The 25,686-nt window shown below is 43.4% G+C and overlaps 1 protein-coding gene across 5 annotated transcripts in view; it reads left to right on the plus strand.

Moving 5' to 3' along the window:
* The window catches only part of FHL2 (four and a half LIM domains 2), a 404,990-nt gene that overhangs the window by 378,394 nt on the left and 910 nt on the right, over positions 1-25,686 (plus strand). For all 5 annotated transcript variants that reach the window (XM_086934671.1, XM_086934672.1, XM_086934673.1 and 2 more), the window contains 3 exons: positions 8,928-9,102; positions 10,963-11,132; positions 21,897-22,083. In XM_086934671.1, coding sequence (XP_086790797.1) covers positions 8,928-9,102; positions 10,963-11,132; positions 21,897-22,083 — 532 coding nt within the window. The remainder of the gene's footprint in view (positions 1-8,927; positions 9,103-10,962; positions 11,133-21,896; positions 22,084-25,686) is intronic.

The raw sequence follows: 25,686 nt of genomic DNA on the forward strand, positions 1-25,686 counted from the left end.
TAACACTCTCACACCCATACTACATTCAAACCACACCATCAAGGGAAAAAAGAAGAACTGAGTTTAAGTTGGCAAAGTCTAAACGCCAATTCTTGGGTCTCAAGATCCAATTTGAGACCCCTGCACCAGGTCAACGCGCGTTTCGGCGGCTCTAGGCCACCTTCCTCAGGACCTCTTTCGTGCAATTCACTCCAAGATATCAGGGGACGGTAAAAACAGATATTTCCTATTTCTTTGTTCCTATTCTCATCTGAGACGACCGATTTGGAGAGTCAGGATATATATAAAGAGCCAGTTCTTGGTAGAACACGTGGGCCGGTCTTAACGATAAATCAGTTCTCTATGGTAGCACATGTAAGGTCTTCCATAAATCAGTCTGGCTCCTAGTCAGTTAATAGTTTCCGCACTTCCTTGTTCAAGATAATATGGTAAGACGTTTTCTTTCTGCAAAGGGACTTGTTCTGCTTATACAAGATATATATCAGTTCCGGGATGCGATTCCATGGAGAGTCAGTTGGATAGTTTTTAAAGACCGCTAACTCTGCCCGACCATCAGGGCGACTTCCGTTGCACGATTCACTCTCCTCTGCCCAAAATGCTCGCGGTAAAATTCAATGAATGAATGGAAAATATTGTTCTAGCTGCCTCACCCATGAAGATACTGACCACATGCTTGTCTCAATGTGCATGCACAAACTAAGTTCAATATCCTAAATCACCCACATGGGGGGGGGACACATCATTTTGTAGGGTATTGAGGAATAGTGTTGAAAGACTGCGTTAGAAAACTAGAACCCAGTTAAAAGATTTCGATTTGCATTCATTCAGCTTGAGGCTACTGAAGTTCATTCAAGCAGACACTTCTTTTCGACCATGTCTCCAGAAGCAAACATCACCCAGGGGCTCAGTGGCAAGGCAGATATATCTACATGACCCTAGTGTCTACATGTTGGGACCAAAGGCAAGCAGATACATCTGCATGTCATCACTGTGTGAATGGAATGAGAATAATTTGCCCCTTAAAATCAGGGAGAGTGTTTAATAAAGACATTGAATAATAAGGGTAATGGGTTGACCCCTTAGGCATTCTCCAGTACCGGGGGCCGCTACCTACTGAAAAGATTTCTAACTTGATGCACTGTGTCTGTTCTGACAAGAAAGACTAGATCTATGTGAGTCCATGATCTGATACATTGTCCACGAATTTCAGCAGACTCAGAAGCAGGTTAAAGTCCATTGTGTCAAATGCAGTCGCAGATTAGGAAGGATGAGCAGAGATAGCTACCATTTATTTATTGCTGCAAATGTGTCATCCAAGAGTTAGATCAGCACAAGCAATCAGCTTCAAACTCAACAGAGGCTTGAAATTAAATTTCCATGCCTCTGTAGGCCACTGAGGCTGAAGAAATGCTCAACAGAAATGTTCAAGACTTCTGTGAAATTAATGTCCTGCTATGCACTCAGTAGCCACTATTGCACCACGTATCACTGATTGTCTGTGCTCATCTCACTTTTGGATGACACACTTGCAGCAGTAAATGATTGATAGTTGTCTATGCTCATCGTTCTTGAGCTGCCCACTGCACTTGACATTCAGATGGCCCATCCATTCACTCTCCCTTTCTTGAGTGTTTCTAGAGCTCTTGTCTGAAAGAGTAGGGTGTACAGAACTCATCAGTCATCGAGATTTTTTTTTTTAGGGTGGGGAGTAATTGGTTCAGCTATGTTAAGTGGGTTCAGGCAAGAGGCCGTCAGGATTAGTAAAAGATTTATCTAAGATTTGAAAATTCTTTTAATTGGAGATCAATTGCTCTAATTTCTGGTTGCAGTATTTTCTTTTTTTCTTGCTCAATGTTGTTCTCTAGTTCTAGAGTCCTTCTTGTAGACATCTGAAATCATTTTCCAGCCCGGATTTTTTGTATTTTTGTTCTCATCTACAACCATGCTATTTAATTCCTCAAAGTAACTGAACAATCCTTGGAAAATGGACATTTGGAGAATGTGCTGATTTAACCTATGGAGCTAATTTATCAAATGCATTTGTTCACTGTTCTCAAGCGGCTTTAGGATATCAGCAGGAGCATGATTACCAATAGGTGCAAAGCCAGGATGGCTTGGCCAAGAGAGGTAGGATTTGATATTTAGCGCTTTCTGTAGAATGAGAGTGAAGGTTTGTTGTTGTAATAATGAACTCACCATTCATGAACAAGTTGCTGAGAGAATAATTAACAGGAATAGTAGAAGATACCAATAAAAAATATAAAATTGTGTGGTCTGTTGTCTGAAAGATGAGGTTGAGGCAATGACTGGCAAAGTGGGTAGATGAGGAGACCAATTTCATAATGACTTATTTATTTGTGAGTTTTATATAGCTAGTTCAAGTTCAAGTTCAGGGATTTGTATAGCGCACTACTCACCCAGAGGGTCTCAAGGCGCTTGAGGGAGGGTGTGTGCATTACTTATCGAATAGCCAGGTTTTTAGCTGTTTTCTGAAGGAGAGGTGGTTCTGTGTAAGGCGGAGGTGAGAGGGGAGAGAATTCCAGGTTTTGGCCGCTAAGTAGGAGAAGGATCTTCCTCCCATGGTGGATCTATGGATGCGCGGAATTGCGGTGAGGGCTTGATTGGATGATCGTAGATGGCGGGTGGGTGTGTAGAAGGACAGTCGTGTGTTTAGGCATTCGGGTCCTTGGTGGTAGAGGGCTTTGTGTGCGTGGGTGAGGAGACGGAACGTTATTCTCTTGTTGACTGGGAGCCAGTAGAGGTCTTTCAGGTGACCGGAAATGTGAGCTTGACGGGGGATGTCCAATATGAGTCTGGCTGAGGCGTTTTGGATGCGTTGGAGTTTTTTCTGTAGTTTGGCAGTGCTTCCGGCGGAGAGGGTGTTTCCATAATCCAGTTGGCTAGTGACCAGTGCGTGGGTGACTGTTTTTCTTGTTTCGGTGGGGATCCAACAGAAGATTTTTTTGAGCATGCGAAGGACGTTGAAGCATGAAGATGAGACGGCGTTGACTTGTCTGGTCATCGAGAGGGAGGAGTCTAGGATGAAGCCCAGGTTGCGTGCGTGGTCTGTGGGTCTGGGCGCTTTACCCAGTGCCGGTGGCCACCATGAGTCGTCCCAGGCAGAGGGGGATTATCCTAAAATGAGGACTTCCATTTTGTCCGAGTTTAGTTTTAAACGGCTGTTCTTCATCCATTCGGCTACTTCTTTCATTCCTTCGTGTAGATTGGTTTTAGCTGTGTTTGGGTCTTTGGTGAGGGAGAGGATCAGCTGGGTGTCGTCTGTGTAGGAGATGATGTTGAGGTTGTGTTGTCGCGCGATGGATGCGAGGGGACTCATGTAAACGTTGAAGAGGGTGGGACTGAGTGATGATCCTTGTGGTACGCCGCAGATGACTTCGGTGGCCTCTGATTTGAATGGGGGGAGGCGGACTCTTTGGGTTCTCCCGGCGAGGAATGAGATGATTCAGTCCAAAGCTTTTCCTTGTATACCGACGTTGCTGAGGCGTTGTATGAGGGTGCTGTGACAGACTGTGTCGAAGGCAGCGGAGAGGTCGAGTAAGATGAGGGCAACTGTTTCTCCGTTGTCCAGTAGCGTTCGATGTCGTCTGTAGCTGCGATGAGGGCGGTTTCGGTGCTGTGTTTGGCTCGGAAGCCGGACTGTGCGGGGTCGAGGGAATTGTTGGATTCAAGGAAGGCGGCGAGCTGACTATTGACGGATTTCTCAATGACTTTGGCAGGGAATGGGAGGAGTGAGATGGGGCGCTAGTTCGTAAGCTCAGAGGGGTCTGCTGTCGGTTTCTTCAGAAGGGCGCTGAGTTCGGCGTGTTTCCAGCTTTCTGGGAAGGTAGCGGAGTTGAAAGAACAATTGATGACATCGCGGAGATGGGGTGCGATGATGGAGTCTGCTTTGTTGAAAATGTGGTGGGGAAATGGGTCGGTTGGCGATCCTGAATGGATGGAGTTCATCAGGCGGATGGTGTCTTCAGTAGTAATTGGGTTCCATGTGCAAAGGTTGTGAGGGTGCTGTTTTGGTTCGGGGGTGGGTGGAGTGGCCTGTTCTTTGGACTGGTTTTCAAAGCTGTTATATATGTCGGCGATTTTGTTGTGGAAGAAAGAGGATAAAGAGTCGCAGAGGTCTTGGGAGGGAGTGATGTCGTTTGTTCCGGCCGTGGGGTTGGTGAATTCTTTGACGATGTTGAATAGTTCCTTGCTGTTGTGGGCGTTGTTGTCGAGTCGATCCTTGAATGCTGATTTCTTGGTCGATCGGATCAATTGGTGGTGTTTGTGTGTGGCGTCCTTGAAGGTGGTCATGTTGTCAGTGGTTGGGTTTTTTCTCCAGGTTTTCTCGAGAGTACGACATAACTTCTTTTTGTAGCTGAAGTGGACGCAGCTGTGGTCCGTCCAATGGAGAGCTGTGGTGTGATCGAAGCGAGGGGAGCGACCGCTACTGAGAGCATCAGGACGGTCACAGCGCTTCCGAGGCTGGGAGCAGGGCTATGCAGTCAGTGGGAGGGAGGGTCAGCTGGGAGGCGGGGGCGGGCTGTAGAGGACCGGGTCCGAGGCACAACAACAACTAAAATGGCCGCAAAAGCGAAACTAGAGACAGGCTGGGGCACAAAGACAAGTTAAAGAGCTTAGGCAATGTGTGCTGAAAGCGCTACAATTATCGAGGCACAAAGCAAGCAATGCACTATCTAGACAAAGCAACACAGATAGCGCTACAACTGGGACAAATGAAATGCAAAATGTAAACACAGTGCTTAAATCAATTAAAGCGCTCTAAATATTTCTAATACTTCGACAATGCTAATCTCACTACAGCGCTATGGCAGGCAGCAGCTAGCAGGTTTTTGAAGAGCAGATCTGAACAAAGAGCGCAGCCCAACGATACCAAAAGAGAGCTGGGAGCGACCGCTACCAGTGCTTTACAGAGTGATCACATTAATAATAACATAAGGTGCATAGTGGGTGCTTAGAAATATATATAGTAACAGTAAAAATAAGCACAACGAAAATAACCTGAGGTACAAAAGGGGTACCTAACAATATATATAGAGTAGTGGTAGAAATGCAAGATAAATATAATAATGGTAAATAATATGCACAGTAGTAACAACATGAGGTAAAAAATATGCACAACAATAATAACAGAGGGGCATAAAGGGTACATACATATATATATAGTAAATGTAAAATTGCAAATGGGGAATGCCAGGAAAAAGGAACAAGATAGCAGCCCATACCAGAGTTACATAAAATGCAGATAAAAATACACAACAATTGACTAGAAGAAGAGTCCGAAGTACAGTAGCATACCGGAGGTTTGAAAGTCCAGAGGTAGCTATGAAAAGGGAGTAGCCAGGGAGGTGGAAAGTAGATGCATAGATTAGTCCTAGGAAGTGAAGGCACAAGGCATCTTAGCAATTAAGTTCACAGCAGCTTGGAGCTTTACGAGGTAGGAACGAAAACAGCAGCAAGAGGTACAGAGAGAGAAAATTTAAATAAATAGTACTCCTGGGATAGTGGGAGTATATAAACAGAAAAGCAGCAGTACTCTAGTAACATAAAAGTGTAAAAATGGCCGAAACAATCGGCAGTATACAAAGAGGAGTATGATCCGCACAGTACAAAAAAGTACTGAGATAGTTAAAGAGGAAGGAAGCAGCATCGGGGAACTAGGCTAGAGTCGGGGAATTAGAAGCACAAGCATCCTGTGGTAGCAATGTGTAGAATAATGAAGGGGGAAGTGAAGCATACGTTCAAGATTCAGGCAGGTAGTGGAGTGTCGGAAGGCAGCCATCAAAATATAGGGTGGAGTGAACTAGGGAGTGGTGGCGAGACCGGTCATCAGTAAGAGAAGAATTTGCTGAATTGGAAATTTGTTGCAACTTTCTTGAAGAGGGATGTGAAGGAGTTACTTCCGATCTCCATATGGAGAGAGTTCCAGATATTAGGGGCCACTCCGAAGAAGGAATGGTAGTATGTTTTCTTTTTCTTGAATTTTTGTAGCTTGAGCAGTAAGGAGCTGGTTCTTCTGGAGGATCTGTTCCCACCCGAAAGGGTCCGTTTAACAGCCAGGTAGGAAAGGGTGTTGTGGTGTAACACTTAATGGGTCATGCAAGCAATTTTGAGATACATCCTCGCCTCAAGTGGCAGCCAATTCAGCACGCGTACGTTGGGTGATGTGATAACTTTTTTTAGACCCCGTGATGAGCCTGGCTGCAGAATTAGGAGTGGCCTTAGGAGGCTCAAGTGAGGTTTTCAGGAGACACAGAAGGGTAGCGCTACCATAGTCCAGTTTCGGACGAACAAGTGCCTGGGTTGCACTTTTTAGGTCAGCCAGGAGGAAATGTTTTAGTTTCCTAATGACATGCAACGGATGGTTGGCTCCTCAGGTGAGGTGTTGATGTGTTTATACATGGAGAGGTCTTTGTTAAGGTCGATGCCTTGGGATTTGGTGGAGTCGAGGATGTGTGGGGTGCAGTTTAAGGCATAGAGAATATAGATCTTCATTGGATCATCAGTTCGGATGTTTAGGTCACTTATACTGAGGGCCTGGGTTATGAGAGATGGCATGAAGTGTGCCTAGTCAAGGAAGGTCTTTGGAAATCTAATAGCTTCTTTTGGCTGGTGGCTAACTGAAGAACAGGGAAAAGACAAGAAAATACATGTGGGCATGCGAAGTAAATGTATATTGGAGTAGTGATGATTGTCACTGAATGTCAGTTGAATGAATCACTGCAGCACTGCTTTCAGGACCCGTAGTTCTGTTCTACAAGAGAATATTAACACCTTAACGGCTATGGAACGTCCAGCTCCAGTGCTGAACGTTCCATTGCGCAGGTGCAGTTGGAACGTCCAATGGCCGACGGCAGCACTCCTGAGGCAGTGGTGCCGCCGGCCATTGGACGGGCGCAGCACTTAAGGTGTTAAAGTCGGCTGGTAAAAGATTTAGGAGTTGTGAAGGTAAAGACGCAGTAAAGGAACAGTGGGCCATGGTTTGGTAAATGTAAGAACATTAAGGAAATTGTCCTTGAAAAGATCATTATTACTTGCTTCATGCTTGTCTGATGGTCTGAGATTGAACAGTGCATGTCTGAAGATGGTTACCCGAAGCGGAGTGTGGGTGAATGTGGAGTGTTGTGTAAAATAGCACAGGGGGAAGGCAGTAAGCCAAGAGGCAAATGAGAAGGTTTTTTGATTACCCCTCAATTTCAGGAGGATATCAGCCCTAACCTAAAGAGGATGTGGATGTTTTGGAGCTCGCCATGTTTTCAGGAGGTGAATGCTTTGTGTCAGTCTGAAAACAACTATTGCCTGTAGGAGCACCATTAATTAATGTATTGGTTTATTGAGCAGTACTCTGGTATATTCAATCAGCATTCATGACAATGACACACTGAAACTCATATTATTAGCAGCATTCAGGCAAAGCTGAAAATGTTCCTTATGTAATTTTCCCTGTTCTGGAATATATGGGTAACCATCAAGTACATGCTGAAAGTGCGTTAGCTTATGACAGCAGTACAGTACAGCATATATTTGTATCGATTCTGGTGTTTTTTTGCTTTCTGGTTTTCTGGAAAGGAAGAATGATTTGCCTCTAGTATTATTGCTGAATCTCTGTAAAAATCTTATTGGATAGAGATCCCTACTAAATAACCTCACGCAAGCACACTTTAATCTAAATAAAGATAGAGAGTTTTACTTTCCGGTGACGAGAGCATCAGTGTTTTTGGGAGTGAATATTCAGGTGTCTATATTGTGATGATGTCTCTTATGAGAAAAGTTGCTGCTCATGTTCTTGGTATTTAAATACACAAAATATTTGGTTTTTCCATTAGCAAAGCAATCAAGAATGAAACCAGTTAAAGGACTAGGTTTCACTATCATCTCCAAATATTTACATTTATTTTTAGAGTGCAATGGAAAAATGAAAGTGCAAATTATTAGCTTGTCAGACATCATTTCCTCCTGCCTGTGGCATACCCAGGGGGGAAGAGGAAGGAGTCTTTTCCCAAAGTAAACTCTGTGTTTTTTTAGTTAAGGGATATTTCACTAAAGCAAATCAGTGCTTCCTGTTGCCCTGGCCTCTTTCTTACTGGTATGTGTATTCCAAGACTGCTGCATTTGTTTACACATTCTAAAAAAAAGGCAGAACATGAGACCATCTGTGCTGGTAATCAGAGTATATTACTCACTTTTCCCATTAGGCTATGAGGACAGAACAGAATATCACCTGCTTAATTGCGGGTTTGAAAGGTAAAAGAAGTGCATGAAAGTAGGCTGGTATCTAAACATAGTGAATATTCCTGTGCATAGACAGAAAAAACATCAAACATGACCTATTCAATTCAGCATGGCTATATACCTACTATCTTGTTTTTAGCAAGCAGGGAGCCCAGAACACTAATGTAAAGTCATTTGAATAATACCAATATGATTGTCCAATAATACAAAACTAGTTCGGGTAAGTTTTGAGTCAACTGAGCCAACCAATATTTAAAATTGTGTTGCCATCGTAATTGCTAAGGCCATTGTGCCAAAAATGCTAATTAAATGTAAGCTAACATGCAAATTCTTTCTTTTTAGTGGAGCTTTGAAAGTAGGGCCCTGCTCGTTTTGCAGTACAGTTGTTGCCTGTTTAAAGATGTGCGCAAATAATGGTAGTAAATACAAGGGATGTAATAACATATATTATGGTTGCAGGTAGTGAGTGCATAAATGCTGCTAGTCCTGTAAATGGACCAAATATTCAATTTAGAGTTTGGTTCTAGCTCTTCCTTTTAGCATATGCAATGTATTTTCCTTTTTTGATATTTAGGTAATCAGCAGAACTAAAAGCACTTATTAGTTTGTCCATAATGTTGGTCCTAACTCTAGGAGCTGCTGATCTTTAATCACAACCCTGCTTTGGTTTCCTACAGGATCTTTCCTATAAAGACCGACACTGGCATGAAACCTGCTTCCACTGTTTCCAGTGCAAACGCTCCCTGGTGGACAAGCCCTTTGCTGCAAAGGAGGAGCATCTGCTCTGCACCGAATGCTACTCCAATGAGTACTCCTCGAAGTGCATCGAGTGCAAGAAGACTATCATGCCAGGTAAGAAAGTGACTGGGCATTCCATTGAACCACTTGCATTCATGCATTTATTATGAAATAAGAGACTAATTCATAAAGGGGAGGTATCAAATCTGCGATATGAAGGGTGCGTATTGGAGGCATATAACCGTCACTCATTACATGAATACGAGGTCAACCCATTTCTACCTTATGGTGCCCTAATATGATCCTTATATCAGAAAAGGGCAATTGACATAGCTGAGTTCCAATTCAGAAGCTTGCTCTGGTTGTCATAGTCTACCTCAATGGAATTAATTAGGGTGGAGCCAGAAGTGTCTATGAATTGATCAAGACCTTTACTATTGGTCTTGTTATGCACACTCTCTTTCTCATTGTCAGCTTCTATCTCTGATAAATTAGTTGCACGAAGAATTGCAGATAATGATCTATTTTATTTTGGTAATTAAGTTGATTATGGCTACTTTTACATATTTATGCGGCCAGTTTCTAAGCCAAGACTTAAATATTGTGGTTTTCAAATTGGAAACCTAGCTGACCGTAAGTCGTTATAGCAAAAAATTATTTTGTGCCGTAAAATAAATGAGTCAGGTAGGTAGGACACTTTTGCCCTGTGACATAATACAAATTCATAATGTGAGGAAAGACATATTACTGTAGGACATTTTATGGTACAGGAGTATACCGGAGCATGGGCTGCAATTCTATTAAACGAAAAAAACAGTAAGAAAAAGCTCCTAAGTCGGAGTAAGATTCTTAAACGAGAATTAGCCAGTCACTCCGCTGATTTAGATGAGGTGGGATAAAGTTTGTGTGTTTGAATTTTATTTCTAATCAATATTACAATATGTATGCTTCACGAATATTAGCCAGACTTGTATTTTGCTTTACCTACCCAAAGAAATATGGATGGTGAGAAAAGTATGAAAAATTGAGGAATTTGGAAATTAATATTCAAATTGAAGGGATGTATACCTTTTTTACTACTTCTAAAATGGTCTATGAAAGTAATTGTAAGTAACTAAACCAGAAAGCTGGACAATCTTGCATGACAAGTCATGACACTGGGAGGAACTACAGCATATGGATCTCAATTGTCTTTTCAGCCAGTTTCATTGCAGCTGCATGATTCCTCATGACCATTTTATGTTGGCTGCCTGCCCATACAGCAGCGTGCAGTGCAAGGAGCGTGTCATCAGCTAAAGATGGGTGCCTTAATTTTCAATAAACAGAATAGGGGCAGAAATTTGTAGGGGAGCAGAAAGACACAAATAGAGAAAGAAAAAATAGTCCCGCAAGTGGCGCAGGGTTTGACGTCAGTTATGGAAGGGTGCATACATCAAATAAAAACACAGTGAGACTGAACTGCTTTTTGGGTGGGACAAATGCAAGAAGAAGGACGAAAGCCATCAAATCAGGAACAGGGAATTGAGATAAACTAGAAAGTCTTGATATCATGAGCAAGAGGAGGACACAAAACCCACTTTAGGTTTATATTGGGTACAATAGGTCTATTTGCCAAAAGACAGCTGTAGATGTCTACAGACAAGAACAAAAAATGTCACTAGTTTGTTTCATACCAATCTTAGATGTTACAAAGCAATGAAATACAAGTATATCAAAATCTTCCATCTTTAATGAGGCGTTTCAAGCTCTGGTGTTTCCCTAGCCCTCTCAAAGATACATGTTTTTTGGTGTATGTAGATCTGAGCCTTGAAACTCTGCATGCTCTGTAACCTGAAAATTCTCAGAGCCAACATTTAACAGTATGTAACTACAAAGACTGTATGGTATACAGATGCCACCAGGTATATTTCATTGACCAGACCCCATATACAGAACACAGTGTGGAAATTATTGTTCTTTTTGTTTTCCCTTAAGGGACTCGGAAAATGGAATACAAGGGCAGCAGCTGGCATGAGACCTGCTTCATCTGCCTGCGGTGCCAGCAGCCAATCGGAACAAAGAGCTTCATCCCCAAAGACAATCAGAACTTCTGTGTACCCTGTTATGAGAAGCAGTTTGCTATGCAGTGTGTACAGTGCAAGAAGGTACTGTCTTAAAACCTAAATTTTTTAGAGTTTCATGAAAGGCTGCTAGTTAATGTGTCTAGCTAGAAATCAAGCAAAACTTCGTGCTACATGTTAAATGTTTCTGAATATTTTTAAAAGCTCAATAGAAATTAAAACAATATATCCACTACAGAAATTGGCAATGTACACTCAGTCTTCTGTACTAAGGTGGCAACTCCAATTTGATACATATCATGTCCTTTGGTGGTTTTCTTGGTCAATTCTAGCGTTAGGTGAATCAATATAAGCCTACTGATTAGGTAGACAAGCATTTGAACATGTGCGCCTCTTCCCTTGAAAGGTTCATGTAACAGTTACCCAAGCACTGACTGCTGGATCACTCTCCTCTTATCAGTTGGAAATTAACCATATGCGAGTGCATCTGAAATGATGTCGGATGTCCAAGTTAAATGAGAAGTGGCTAGTAAGAGCTGCATTCTCCAAACCCTCATTCATTCTTCAATAATGAACTCTTTTGACAACGCCATTTTCAATTTCTAAGAGTGGCAGGTGGCACAGAACGGGGGTGGCAGGTTACGGGGAAAGAGTAATGGTGTTGTTAAAAAAGAAAACGTACCTTATTGCTGCGTCTCTCCTCTGTCACTCTGCTGCATCAGGCACGGACCGGAACAGGAAGCATCTAGGCTCACCTGACCAGTGCAGCTTTGTGAGTGGTCTGGTCTAAGTGCAGTGGTTCGTCGGTAAGCCAGGGAATAGAAGCCTGGGCATGTTCTCCGCCCAGGCTGTATTGCAGCCAGGGCAGAGAACATGCAAAGTGCGCATGACTGTTTGGCCAGCCCGAGACGGCCAGCCAAACAGTCATGTGCATGTAGTTAGCTCACCAATCCTCCCCCTGCTCGAGCAGCCCCGCCTGCAAAGATGTCCAGCAGGAGAAAAATAAAATTTTAAAGGCCTACAATTAGCTAGCCAAAAATAATGTCAAGTACATTTTTGATTTGTTAATTAGGTTTCTCAACTCTCCAACTTTATATACTGCCCATCTCACACGGGCCTTTATCCAGGTCTAATTTCACAATTGGATCATAAATAAAGCAGCAATGTCTCCCTATATAAACGTGTTGGAAATGATGTACGGTTTGCAGGTAAGTAGGAACCATTTCTCTTATTCTCTGGGGCTATGGGTGTTTACAAAGAATATCGGAACCATAAATCTTGTGGGACAAAATATTGTGTCAAGAATATTGAGGACAAAAATATTGCAAAGGTAAGTTTCTATAGGTAAGAAAAATTGTACTATATATAACTCCACACATATGTACCTTGTCAGTATATATATATCTTCAAGGTACGTAGAAGTGGAGTTAAAAATAGTAAATCTATGTTTACCTTTGCACTTACCTTCTCGATATGTTAGTCCTTGATATTTTTGACACAACATTCTGTCCACACAATATGTTTTGGTTCGATATTTTAACAGTGATCCGGAGTTGTGATCAGTTGCAAAGATACTGGAGAGAAATCATTGAGGCAATTAAACAAATCATGGGGGTACAGATCAGTAATGAGTATTCTGCTGGGTTGGATTCCTTATGAAAAATTGGGGGCAGTCAAGAGGGTTTGTAAGTTAACCAATTTGATCCTCCTACTAACAGCTACACAAACACTGTTAGCCAAATGGGTGTTGAGTCTCATTCCACATGTCTTTGATAGGTATCACAAACTATGGTACATACTTGCCATGGAAAACTTGACCTTTGCTATTCTGAGGTTAGAGCAGGAGGACAATGGGTTCAAATGGTGTGGGCCTTCTACAGGGGTATTTTCCAAAGGACTGCAGAGAACTCACCTGCCCAAGCACCTTGCAAGCACTGCAGTTCATGGCATACTAGTGAAAGATCTTTGATCTCTTGTAAGGAAATGTTGGTCACTCCATCCTGTTTGTTGACTGAATGTACACACAAGGTGACGTTACTATCAAGAATATTGTGAGCCCAAAAAGATGATCGGTCTGGGGAATATTGAGGGGGTTGGTGTGGAATTTGCTTGATGTTTCTTTTGTATTTTTATTATTTTTGCTGTTTGGAAATCTGAATAAAACCTTTTTTGAACCATAAACAGGTGTTAAAACAGTACAGTGCTATCTTACTGGGAGTAAGACTCATAGATAGCTGATCTCATGATTATGACCAACGGTCAGCTCAAAAATGTAAAGTTGACGGTTAACCAAATTATATAAAAAGAAAACTGATTAAATGATGACCATAGCCAACCCACAACTAAGACTGAAATGCATAACTTGGAAAATAAATAGAAACATGAAAATGTAATATAATTTCTAAAACAATAGGAATTTAAAGTATTGTTAAATAAACAATCATTTATAAAGAAGAATACCATTATAGGTTTTTAAAAGGGAAAAAAAGAGTATGTAATGAAAAAGCAAAAAGGAGAAGGCAGGGCTTGAAAAGGCAAATGGAAAAAGAAAATGGACAATAAAAGTACAGTCTGAGGGGGATAAAGGAGAAGAAGTCAGAAGAATCCTGGCACAGGGGAGAGGGAGAAGTAGAAAAGCATAAAACAGAACTTCTGAATGGGTCAAGAGAATTGAAAGAAGGAAAATTTAGAAAGAGGGTATGGTGGAGGGATACAGCACGAAAGGAAAAAGGTGGGGCAACAGCAGATAGTGAATTCAGCAGATATTATTGGCGATGATAAATAATTTTGCCCATCTCCAAGGAAGATGCAACATACAGCATGGATTTCCAGGAAATGTTAGTAGGTAGCGAAGGACAAGAGAGCACGGGCTATAATCTAGCAATACCCAGGAAATTGAACACGTGGAACGAAATGTTGCTTGTAAGCAGAATTTTATAAACAAAACCAGTGTACCACATGATTGTGTAGAGTGATTGTAGCATAGATTGCAGGGTGCTCTAATGGATGACACTTAAACATTGGGCAATATATCCCCATCAAGGAATAGGGTGTGGGTCTAACAGAGTAAGGGTGCATGTGATACAAATAAAGGATACTTTCACTGGAGACATATATCTTTTGATAGCAAATGTTCAATACTAGGAGCCCACTTTTCTTGAGAATCTAGATGATGGTATTTTTAAGGGACAACCTTGAGACCAATCCTTTACCAATCCTTGGCACCATCTGACTGCAAAACTGTGTGAGATAGTACAAGAGTGGCTACAATAAATAAAGGTGTCAGCTGGTTAGCTGGCTTCCAGGTAAATAATGCATTTTCTCTGTTTAGCTGGCCAACAGATAAGTAGGAGACATTATTTCTTATTTAGTCAGAGGCCTTGCAAATAGCAAAGCGACGTTGCTGTTTATCCACCACAGGCTAAATAGTAGAGATTGCACACTGTTTAGCTGGCAGTTGTGTAGATAGCAAAGAAACATTTACCTGACCTCTGACTAAAAAGGAAGACACTTGGCACTATTTGGGTAACAGCCATGAAAACAGTAACTAAAAGCAGTCATATGCACTTCTGGCCATTTACTGAGTAAATAGTAATGATGCATCACTATTTTCTGGTTAAATAACAGAAAATATGTAAGGTATGACTATTGGCTGTGGAAATAGTAAGGAAACTTCACTATTTACCTGCCTGCTGCCTAAATAGCAGCGATTGAGCACAATTTATCCAAAGTTATTTACCAGCACCTAGATAAAAAGGAGACCCTTGGCATTATTTGTCTGGGGACTATTAAATAGCAAAGAAACATCACTGTTTACCCAACTGCTAGAAAACTAGCAGAAATGTGCGTGATTTTGCTGTCAACTGTGCAATTACCAAAGAAGCTTAACTGTTTACCATTGAGATTGCTGGCTTCCCCCTCACCCTACCCACTATCTTCCAGTCTGTCAATTTTCACCCCAGTGCATCTACTTTCCACTCACCCTTCATGCTTTCCTCCAATATGCCAATTTCCAACCCGAATCAGTTCACTTTCACTTTTTTTCCGAGCCTAGTGGCTTTTGCCCACTCTGTTCACTTTCTTCTCATCCTGCCTGTTTCCTTAGTTTTCCCACTTTAGCCCGTTTGCTTATTCACCCTTGGTTTGTCTGCTTTCCCTCCAACTTCTTGCTTACCCCCAGTCTGACTTCTCAGTTCCCAAATCTATCCATTTTCATCCTAGTTTGCCTGATTCTCCTCTAAGTCTACCACTTTGCCCTCAGCCTGCCTGCTTCCCCTTAGTCTAATTGTCTCCCCTGACTCTACATACATTTCCCTTCAGCCTGCCTGCTTTTTCCCTTCTGTACCCGCTTACCCCATTTTACTTGTTACCCACTCAAATCTGCCCACTTCCTTGCAGCCTGTAGGCTTTCCCTTCCTCCAGCTTTCCAGTTCCACCCCTGACCCCTGAGTCAACCCACATTTAACATAGTCTGTTGGTTCTCCAACCAAGTTACCTGATTTCCCTTTAGCCAGACTTGTTTTTTCTTTTAGTTTTTGATAATCTTTTTTCACCCAGTCTGTCCTTTTTTCAATCTGGCTGCCTGCTTTCCCACATGGCTGCCTGCTTTTCCACACGTTTATCAGGTTGTTCCCCAAGTAGACTCGCTTTGCCCTCAATCTGCATGGTCTTCCACCGAGTCCACATGAGCACAACAGAGAATGCCCATTCTCCCCAAAGTCTGCTGCCTTTTTCCTCAGCCTGCCCACTTTCCTCCAGTTTGCCTCTTTTCCCCCTGAAACTGGCTGCTTTCCCCTCAGTCTGCTCCACTGTCTCCCCATTCTGTTATTCTCCCTCTGATTTTCTCACTTTCTGCAGTCAGCCCATTCCACCCCAGTTCTGTTTCCTGTCCCCTGTTACTTTACCCCAGTTTCACAACAGGATGTTGAGCTCACGTTGAGACCCCAAACCAGAATCCCCAGCTGCCAAGGCGGCAGCTATGGCCTCTGCATCACATCCTCTCTCCTACACTGGTGCATCCGGACCAGAATCGGTTTGTTCTGGCCCGCAGTACATCACTCAACTTGCGGAGATTCTTCCGGATCTTGGAATACGCTCCACACCTCTGGTCCCAGGATGACTGCATTGTGCTGGACCTGAGGAAAGGATTTGACTCCCTCGACTGTCCCTATATTTCACTGACTGCCCGTTGTTTGGGCTTCTTGTCCGTTGTCCATGAGGAATTCTGTCACGGACACCTTTGGTCCGTAATTTCAGACATTGTCCCCCTGCGAACAGCCTGAGAGTTCTGTAACTCTCCTTGTAGGGGCCAGCTCATGCTCCTGTAGTGATCATTGGCCTGCAGCAGCCCCTCCCCGACCTGGCACAGGCTGCTATTGGCCCATTATCATTCTGTATGTCGGCCTAATTATCAAATACAGAATGATAATGGGTCTGTCTGCGCAGTGACAGCATTTGCTGGGCCTCCTCCTGCCAGAGCCCAGGGTATGACAAACTGCTTTTGTTTGAGGGATCCTGTCACCTCACCAGGGGTCAAGCTCTGGGGAGGTGGAGGTTGCATTTTGGCATGTTATGCAGGTGCATCCACTGTTAACCTCTTAAACTGTCTCACACAAGCAGTGATAATGGTACAAATACAATTGTCCCTTATTATTTATTTATTTTGCTCTAATAGTGCAAAGTTGCTGCAATTGTGCTGTTATTATTTTCATGTTTACCCTGGTCCCCGAGCCCCCTTAGCTTTTACACAACACATCCCCTTGGGATGATTGATTGGATCAGGTTTTTTTGTCAATGGAGGAGAAGAGGCATGTAAGATCTGAGAAGCCTTCAGCTTTGATCTTACATTTTTTTTTTTAATATTTAAACGCAGGTGTTTAAGTTTCACTCGCACACACAACAGATGCAGTGCAAGGTTGTCTCAACCTAATATGAACTTATTCTGACTTGTGCTTGTGTTGGTTGTCTATTTATTATTTAACATTGCACAACATCTTCTGATGCGTCTGTAAAGCTTACCTTTTGTTCCAGTTTTTTTGTCCTGAATTCTGACCTTCTGTCCTGAATTTTGACCCTTTGTCCTGAATTTTTACACTCACTGTCCTGACTTTGCACCCATGCCAGTTGGTCACCCTAGGGCTTTTATTTAGAGGTGCTATGACTAGGGAGGCACTTTATTTGGTTGGTTAAGCTACTTTATACCCTCTCACATGCCAGGATAAAAATGTGTGCCCTCATTTCTGACCCTATTTTGATTAACAGAGGCACCTGCCTGGGAAGCCTGCTATCTCCCTTGTTTTTCTCTTTGGCTATAGAACCACTGGTGCTTGCCCTTCGTGCACATGGCCGGGATCAGGGGACCCCACTGGGTGACAGTTTACATTCGATCTCCCTGTATGCATATGACCTGCTCTTGTATCTTTGGGATATCCCCGTTATCCCGAATGCGGTGGCCCTGACCTTTACCAGTTTGCTGCACTGTCAGGACTAAAGGTCATCTGGTCAAAATCATGCCTCTTCCCTTTTACTACCATGGTATCAGATCCTGCTTTATGCCTTAATTGCGTCCAACTGACTTGTCAACCAACCAGGTTTTGTTAGAAACTGGAACAAAATCACCATCGACCAGATCTCCTCATCGCTCCTTCTAAAAACCCCAGCCCACTCTTCTAACCCAGACCAAGCCGCTGCCAACTTCACCCTATGGTTATCCAACACCGCCGACACCTTAGCTCCACTGAAAAAACGTCAAAGCAAATCTGGCAACAAGAAGGCCTCATGGTTCAACGATGATCTTAAGAAGTCCAAGAAACTCTGCCGCTCCCTTGAAAAGGCCTGAAAAAAAAAAAACCAACCACCAGCACCAAGGACGCCTTCAAAAACGCTACCCGCACTCACCACCAACTAATCCGAAAGGCCAAGAAAACAGCATTCAAGGATCGACTTGACAACAACGCCCACAACAGCAAGGAACTTTTCAACATCGTCAAGGAATTTTCCAATCCCTCGGCCAACTCCAACTACATCACCCCCTCTCAAGCCCTCTGCGACTCCCTAGCCTCATTCTTCCACAACAAGATTGCTGACATCCACAATAGCTTCGACAACCAACCCGGAGACCAACCCACCCAACCATATGCTGAACACTCTCCCCCCGTGAACACCCTTAACGACTGGAACCCAATCTCCACTGAGGACACCATCCGCCTGATGAACTCCATCCACTCAGGATCCCCCACAGACCCATGTCCTCACCACATCTTCAACAAAGCAGACTCCGTCATAGCACCGCACCTCCGAGACGTCATCAACTGCTCCTTCAACTCCGCCACCTTCCCGGAAAACTGGAAACACGCTGAACTCACCGCCCTTCTGAAAAAACCCACAGCGGACCCCACCGAACTCAAAAATTACCGCCCCATTTCGCTCCTTCCATTCCCGGCCAAAGTAATCGAGAAAGCTGTCAACAACCAGCTCGCCGCTTTCCTCGAAGCCAACAAATCCCTCGACTCCTCACAATCCGGCTTCCGAGCAAAACACAGCACTGAGACCGCCCTCATCGCAGCAACAGACGACATTCGAACTCTACTGGACAATGGAGACACAGTCGCACTCATCCTCCTCGACCTCTCTGCAGCCTTCGACACAGTATGCCACAGCACCCTTTTACAACGTCTCAGAAACATCGGAATACAAGGAAAAGCACTTGAATGGATCACCTCGTTCCTCACCGGAAGAACCCAGAGAGTCCGCCTTCCACCATTCAAGTCTGAGGCCACTGAAGTCATCTGTGGCGTACCACAAGGATCCTCACTCAGCCCCACCCTCTTCAACGTATACATGAGCCCCCTCGCGGCCATCGCCCGCCAACACAACCTCAATATCATCTCTTACGCGGATGACACTCAACTAATCCTTTCTCTCACCAATGACCCCAGCACCGCCAAAACTAACCTACACGAAGGAATGAAAGAAGTTGCCGAATGGATGAAACACAGCCGTCTGAAACTGAACTCAGATAAAACAGAAGTCCTCATCTTAGGTACATCCCCCTCTGCATGGGACGATTCTTGGTGGCCGGAAGCCCTTGGAAAAGCACCCATCCCGATAGACCACGCACGGAACCTAGGCGTCATCCTGGATTCTTCACTCGCAATGAACAGACAAGTCAGCGCCGTATCCTCATCCTGTTTCAACATTCTTCGCATGCTCAAAAAAACATTTCGCTGGATCCCCACCGAAACCAGGAAAACAGTCACCCATGCTCTGGTCACGAGCCGACTGGACTACGGAAACACCCTCTACGCAGGTACTACCGCTAAACTCCAGAAGAAACTCCAACGAATCCAAAACGCCTCAGCCAGGATCATATTAGACATCCCGCGCAACAAACACATCTCTGGTCACCTGAAAGACCTCCACTGGCTACCCGTCAATAAGAGAATCACTTTCCGACTGCTAACCCACGCACACAAATCACTCTTCGAAATCGGACCAGAATGCCTCAACTCACGACTGTCCTTCTACACCCCCTCCCGCCAACTACGTTCTTCCAGCCAAGCCCTCGCCACTGTACCTCGCATCAACAAGACCACCATGGGAGGCAGATCCTTCTCATACCTGGCTGCTAGAACATGGAACTCACTCCCCACTTACCTTCGCCTTACCCAGAACCACCTAGCATTCAGAAAGCAACTTAAAACGTGGATATTTGACAAGTAATCCTCCTCCCCTTCCTAAGCGCCTTGAGACCCTCTGGGTATGTAGTGCGCTATATAAATTCTTTGACTTGACTTGACTTGACTATTGATCACAAACCTACTGACCTATTTGACGGTAAGATGGGCAGTGACATCATTGCGAGAACAGATGGAACTCTGGAAGTCACTTCCACTTTCTGTAATGGCCATCTCTCTTACCAAAATGGTTATGCTGCCCTGGCTATTATATTGTTTTGACAACATCCCCCTTTATGTGGCACAGCCCCTTTCCGTTCCCTTGTGAAAATGATGAGGGAATTAATCTGGCACAACACGTGTTGTCGAGTAGCATTATGGAAACTTTACTTGCCTACAGAAAAGGGAGGATTAGCGGTCCCAAACTTTGAGCAGTACTACCTGGCCTCTCAGCTTCAATGGGTGGCCAGATGGCTGGCAGGTCTCTGCATTGCTGACTCTGACACCACTTCCCCGGCCTGGGGCTTGCCTCCCATACTACACTTATTTCATCCCTATGCGAGGGCCACACTCCTGCAAGTAGCTTTTCGTTGCTGCAAACTGAGCCCTTTTCTTACTAAAGTCATTCACCCAAACATCGGTTCTCCTGTTACTTGGCATGCCGCAAAGGGAACAGATCACTCCCCTAGCATAACTGTCGCCCTGGCATGTAACCGGAAAACATACGTTAGGTGATATGTACCGAGATGGTGCTCTCATTCCACTAGAATCATTGATTAATGATGAGGCTTTGCCTCTGGGACAATTCCATCTCAACAGTTCTCTGATTGGGCGCTGAGAGACCACTGAGGAGAGGTGCAAAAAGAGCATCACATGCATCTCACTGTCTAATATTTACATGTACTGGGTTGGTAAAGACAATTGGCGTGCTGGCTAGCTAACTCTCTGCGTACCCATGCAGCAGTGCCACTCACTTCCTTGGGGCCAACACTAGGAAAGGGACCTAGGCCGCCGCTACACAGATAAAGAGTGGTGTTCAATATTGGAGTGCCCAATCCATGTTCCAGGCAATGCCCGCTTTTGTCTCATTCAATACTATATCCTTTACAAAGCGTATCTTACTCCACAAAAAGTCAATATGTTACTTTATGCGCATGGACTCCACCTGTCCCCGTTGTCACCTCCCTGACGCAGATTTATTACACATTCTGTAGTCCTGCCCATCACTTCACCAGTAGTTGAATGGCGTTACTTCACATTTGGTGGATTTTACACAACGTCCTTTACCACATAAATGGGAAATATGTATATTAGGTCCACAACAGTGCGACAAGGAAATTATAGGGCCACTACCCGGTTTCTCAACCTGGGTTTTCTACTCACTAAGCGCCTTCTCACACGCAAATGGAAGTCACCTATCCCTTCCGTACTTACCGCCTGGGAACACTCATGTCAAGTTGGGCCCAAGCAGAAATTACTGCCCTCGTAAAGAAGATACATTGGGTCTACACAAGAAGCCTCTAGTAGACTGCTGGGACACTATCCTGGCAGACTTTCAATCTACTATGTTACACACGCTAGACTCCTCTCGCTGATCCTTACTCACTGATGTGGCCATTAGCTCCCTCATTGCACGCCACATGCGGGATACTCTGTCTGCGCCGCACTGATCGCTTACCATTCAATCTTTGAGTCTGCTACTTCCCCCTGTCTTAAAAAACCGATTACTGTACATTATGAGGGTGGGTACAGGTCTTTTTCTTGTTTATGTTAGATGTTCACTCTATATCTGTTTGGATCACTCGTATTCATCTTGCAGTAACGGATTTGCCGAACTGCTATGAAGATGGATGTACTGCCTGCGAAATACCTTGTCTCTCCAAGCTGAATGTCATGTGTCCAGCAGACAGCTTCATTCAGCATCTTCTTGTACATTTTACTGTATTAATCTACTTGTCAATACTGTAGTTTAACTATGATGATGCACTGCAGCTGATATTTCTATCAACAACATGAGTCAGTTTCACTAAAAACAAAGAGTATCTGGTCAAAGGTTTACTGCAGTGATGCCACTGCCTACAACAGCAAGTCAGCACAGTGTTGTTAGCAAGATCACTAGAGTCTATTAAACAATTTTAGTGCTATAAAGTTGTGTTTTTCCCTTATGCTCCAGGCCATTACTACAGGAGGTGTGACTTACAGAGAGCAGCCCTGGCATAAGGAGTGCTTTGTCTGCACTGGATGCAAGAAGCAGTTGTCCGGACAACGCTTTACATCAAGGGATGAATTTGCCTACTGCCTTAACTGCTTTTGCAATCTCTATGCCAAGAAATGTGCTGGATGCACCAACCCTATCAGTGGTAAGTGTGTTTTATAGCAAGTGATAATCTGGCAATGCAAAACAAAATATATCTTGGATACCAAAGCAGCATGGAATCTATCGTAGTCATACATTAGAACGTATTCTAAGTCCAATCTGAATTTTCCTATAATAATATTATTTAACTTTTATCTTAACCACTAAAGGGCAATTTTGGACTAACCCTATAGCTTTCACTTGAATGTTGTTGCCTCGAGTTCTAGCAACAATTAGAGAACATGAACATAAAACGAACACATCTCTCTCTCTCCCTATCTCTCTCTCCCTCTCTCATCGCGGTACCTTTTTAATAGGCACCACCGTGGGAACGCATATAGAATGACCACCAGACCACCGGGCGGCTGGTAGCCGAGTTTGGCAGTCGTCGAGCGGGGCACTGGCATGGCAGCCCACTCAAGGACTGCAAAACTTGTAATCAGACCCTTAGTATGATTGAAAAGTGCTAATATAGTTCCAGTGGAAGGCCATCGGATCCTGTCATTTTACCCTGTTGTAACTGACCCACAGGGGCAATAAACTTGTTGAGGTGAGGTTGTCTATAAACTGCAAATTTGAAAGTTGAGGGAATTGGAGTTCATCTAGAAACTGATATATAACGTACTTGTTGTTCGTCAGCATAGTGAGATTTAACCAAGCCATCACTTGCACCAACTTTTTATGCCCCCAGGGCACTCTGGTATTACAGAAGGAGTCCCAGAAGCTTGTTTTACCCATTTTGTAATATAAATTGCATCGATGCACATATAGCAACAGAGCAATTTCATTAGGGGTTCCCTCATTTGCAAAGTGACGTGGTCCCATGCAAATGACAAAATACTTTGCCTTTTTACCTACGCTGCATTCCAGTCTCAAGTGCAGAGGCAAACAGGCCATCAGGAGGCACACTGACTGTACACACCACATCGAACTGGTGAACAGTGACAGCTCCCCACCCCCTTCTGAGGGTGTCCCTCAAAATGGAAGAAAGTGTGTCCCATGGATCCCCAAGTCACTGACCTGTATGCAGGTGAAGTCACTCAATACAACCACGTGCAGGATGATCTTTGTCCCCCTATAAAATTCAGGCCCGGTCGCCGCCTGCACATTGAAAGGCAGACAACGTATTAAATAAGTATTTAATATTGTTCTTGATTCAACAGATTTCATGGACATTCCAGTTACACCCGCTGTGGTAAAAAGTGAACAGGATACTTTAGCCTGACCTGCTGGTGTGTAACTAAAGTTGTACTTTGATTAAAAGCACACATGGAATGGATACTTATGCATCTGCCCCTGAAAAGCTCTATTCAGGTTGTCAAGTGACACCCTACCTAATGGATGCATTATATATGTATATCCTTTAAAGAAAATTAAAAATATTGAACTAGATTCTCGTTACATCTCTGAGTTGTAATTTTTTCACTGAAAAGTGAATTATCTGTGTAAATCCCCTATATTTGACTCTGTCTTTTTGGGATATTTTATTTCCACAAAACCTATTTTGTAAGAGCTAAAAATCGTTTCCATTTGTCCAGTTAAATAATATTCACTCTATTAACTAGTAAACTGGCTAAGGAACCTCATATAAATTCTAATGAATGCACCATTGGATCTCTTTGTCAGGGTAGTTCAGCAGATTGGGACACCAAAGTGCTAATTCATTTAGATGCTAGAGGTTTTTGTCCAATAGATCAATGGATCCCTTAACATGTCCAGTGAGCAGTCCAGATCTCACAGTGACTCCAAGACCCACCTTCCCTAGAATCTGGCATATCTGAGGAGACGTAATATACATCTTGAGATGTCACACCAGAAGCCTTATTGGAATTAAACAAGTTTGGCCTGTTCTCCAAATATTCGCAAACGAAGACTTAGAAAGTATACGCTGCAGAAGAGGGAAACGTCAGTCGGTTTATGGAAAGGTTAGATTTGCATCAGAATGCACCAATATGCATAAGGTTTTTCTTTAAAAATGTCAAGCCCTGCTACACACCTAGTAGCAATATTGTGGAGAGGGTAAATGAGAAGTAGAAGAGCTGTTCTCGGTTACTTTCTGTCCTGACCATATCTTTGTGGATGAGAGCTACATGATCAAAGTTTCGAGTAGAACAAAAGAAATGAGACATTAGTACATCCCTTTTGGTACTGGGCAAGTGTCTGTGTGACTGACTTGATCATAAGGCAACACTTCAGTTCATAACTGTGGGATTCACTGCACCGTTGTTACTGGCTTGGTTATTGGAAAGTCAAAAAACACTAAACCACAAGAGTCAGATTTATCAATCCTTTGTGCCTGTGCACAAACAGTGAAGCAAACCAATGCAAATGCCTATCTGCGCTAGAAACTAACCCTAAAATTAAGCAACGTGGAGCTATGCATTACTTTGTACTACTTTGCGTCAAGAGGACGTCCCATGGGTGGTGCATGGGTGTTCCAAAGCAACCACCCTTGATTTTTTAAGCAAACCCTCATCGATTTAAAATGGTAGGCAGGACTATCCGCCAACATTTTAGGCCTCCTCTAAGCAGAAATAACAATGGATAAACGTTTTCTTTTCTTCAAACTCTTAGACATCATGCACATACCCTTGCATTATGGTCCAAGGGTGGATGGGTGTGTGTGTGTGTGGTACATGGCTGCCTAAAGTGCTCCAGCACAGGGCGAGAAATAGCGACATGTCCTAGTAAATATGGCGCTGTTCTGCTCTTTCTCTTTCATGCAATGAAGTACAATAACGTTGGTATAAACATAAAGGGTGAGGGTGGATGTCAAAATAAATTCATATGGTTAAGTCTGGATTAATCATAAATTCAGCATGATAGGACTATTGGTAGAAAACACTCATATTCCGTTAGTTTACATTTTCGGAATTTCGGGTGTATTACAATGCTACATTTTTCTTTATGTTAAAACACTGGTGTTTAGAAGAGCACTAATTAGTACACAGATTGCTATAAATTCGACAGTGACCACAGACCTGACAATACTAGAAGGACATTAAATGCCGCATTGGCTTCCCTAATAGTTTTTGTTTCTTTATATATTGGATGGAGTATCCCCTTAATATTCACACAGAAAATGAGGGGTAGGAGGAAAGTCTCGCTTCGACCTCCTTCAACAACTATGAAGCCACAACTTAGAAGATGGACTGTGTACATGAAGTGCTGTAAACCAAAAGAGTGGGGCAATCACACAGGAATGTTAAAACTGCCCTCACACACAGTAAAATGTGTCATGCTTCATCATAGGGCTGCTAACACACCTCCCCACTGAGAGGGTTGACAAAATGGCAAAAATATGTGTTTTAAACACATATTTTTACCATTTTGTCAGTGACGACACCTGTCACCCACGGCTTGACAAAATATTTGCCATTTTGTCAAGCCGGGGGTGACAAGAAATTTTCCGCACATGGTACCACCTGATCTTGCTATGCCACTGCACCCTGGCTGTTTGCTCTGTACTCTCACAGCAGAGTGGGCCAGTAAAAGCACCAAACTAAGAATATCACTATATCCATTGTTTAGTTCCTAATTTTAGATTTACTTACTTACTCTAGAATAATTGCAAAATAAGCCAGATAGATATTGTGACACTAAATGC

The sequence above is a fragment of the Lissotriton vulgaris genome, chromosome 8, assembly GCF_964263255.1.
Source record: "Lissotriton vulgaris chromosome 8, aLisVul1.2, whole genome shotgun sequence".
NCBI classification, from domain to species: domain Eukaryota; kingdom Metazoa; phylum Chordata; class Amphibia; order Caudata; family Salamandridae; genus Lissotriton; species Lissotriton vulgaris.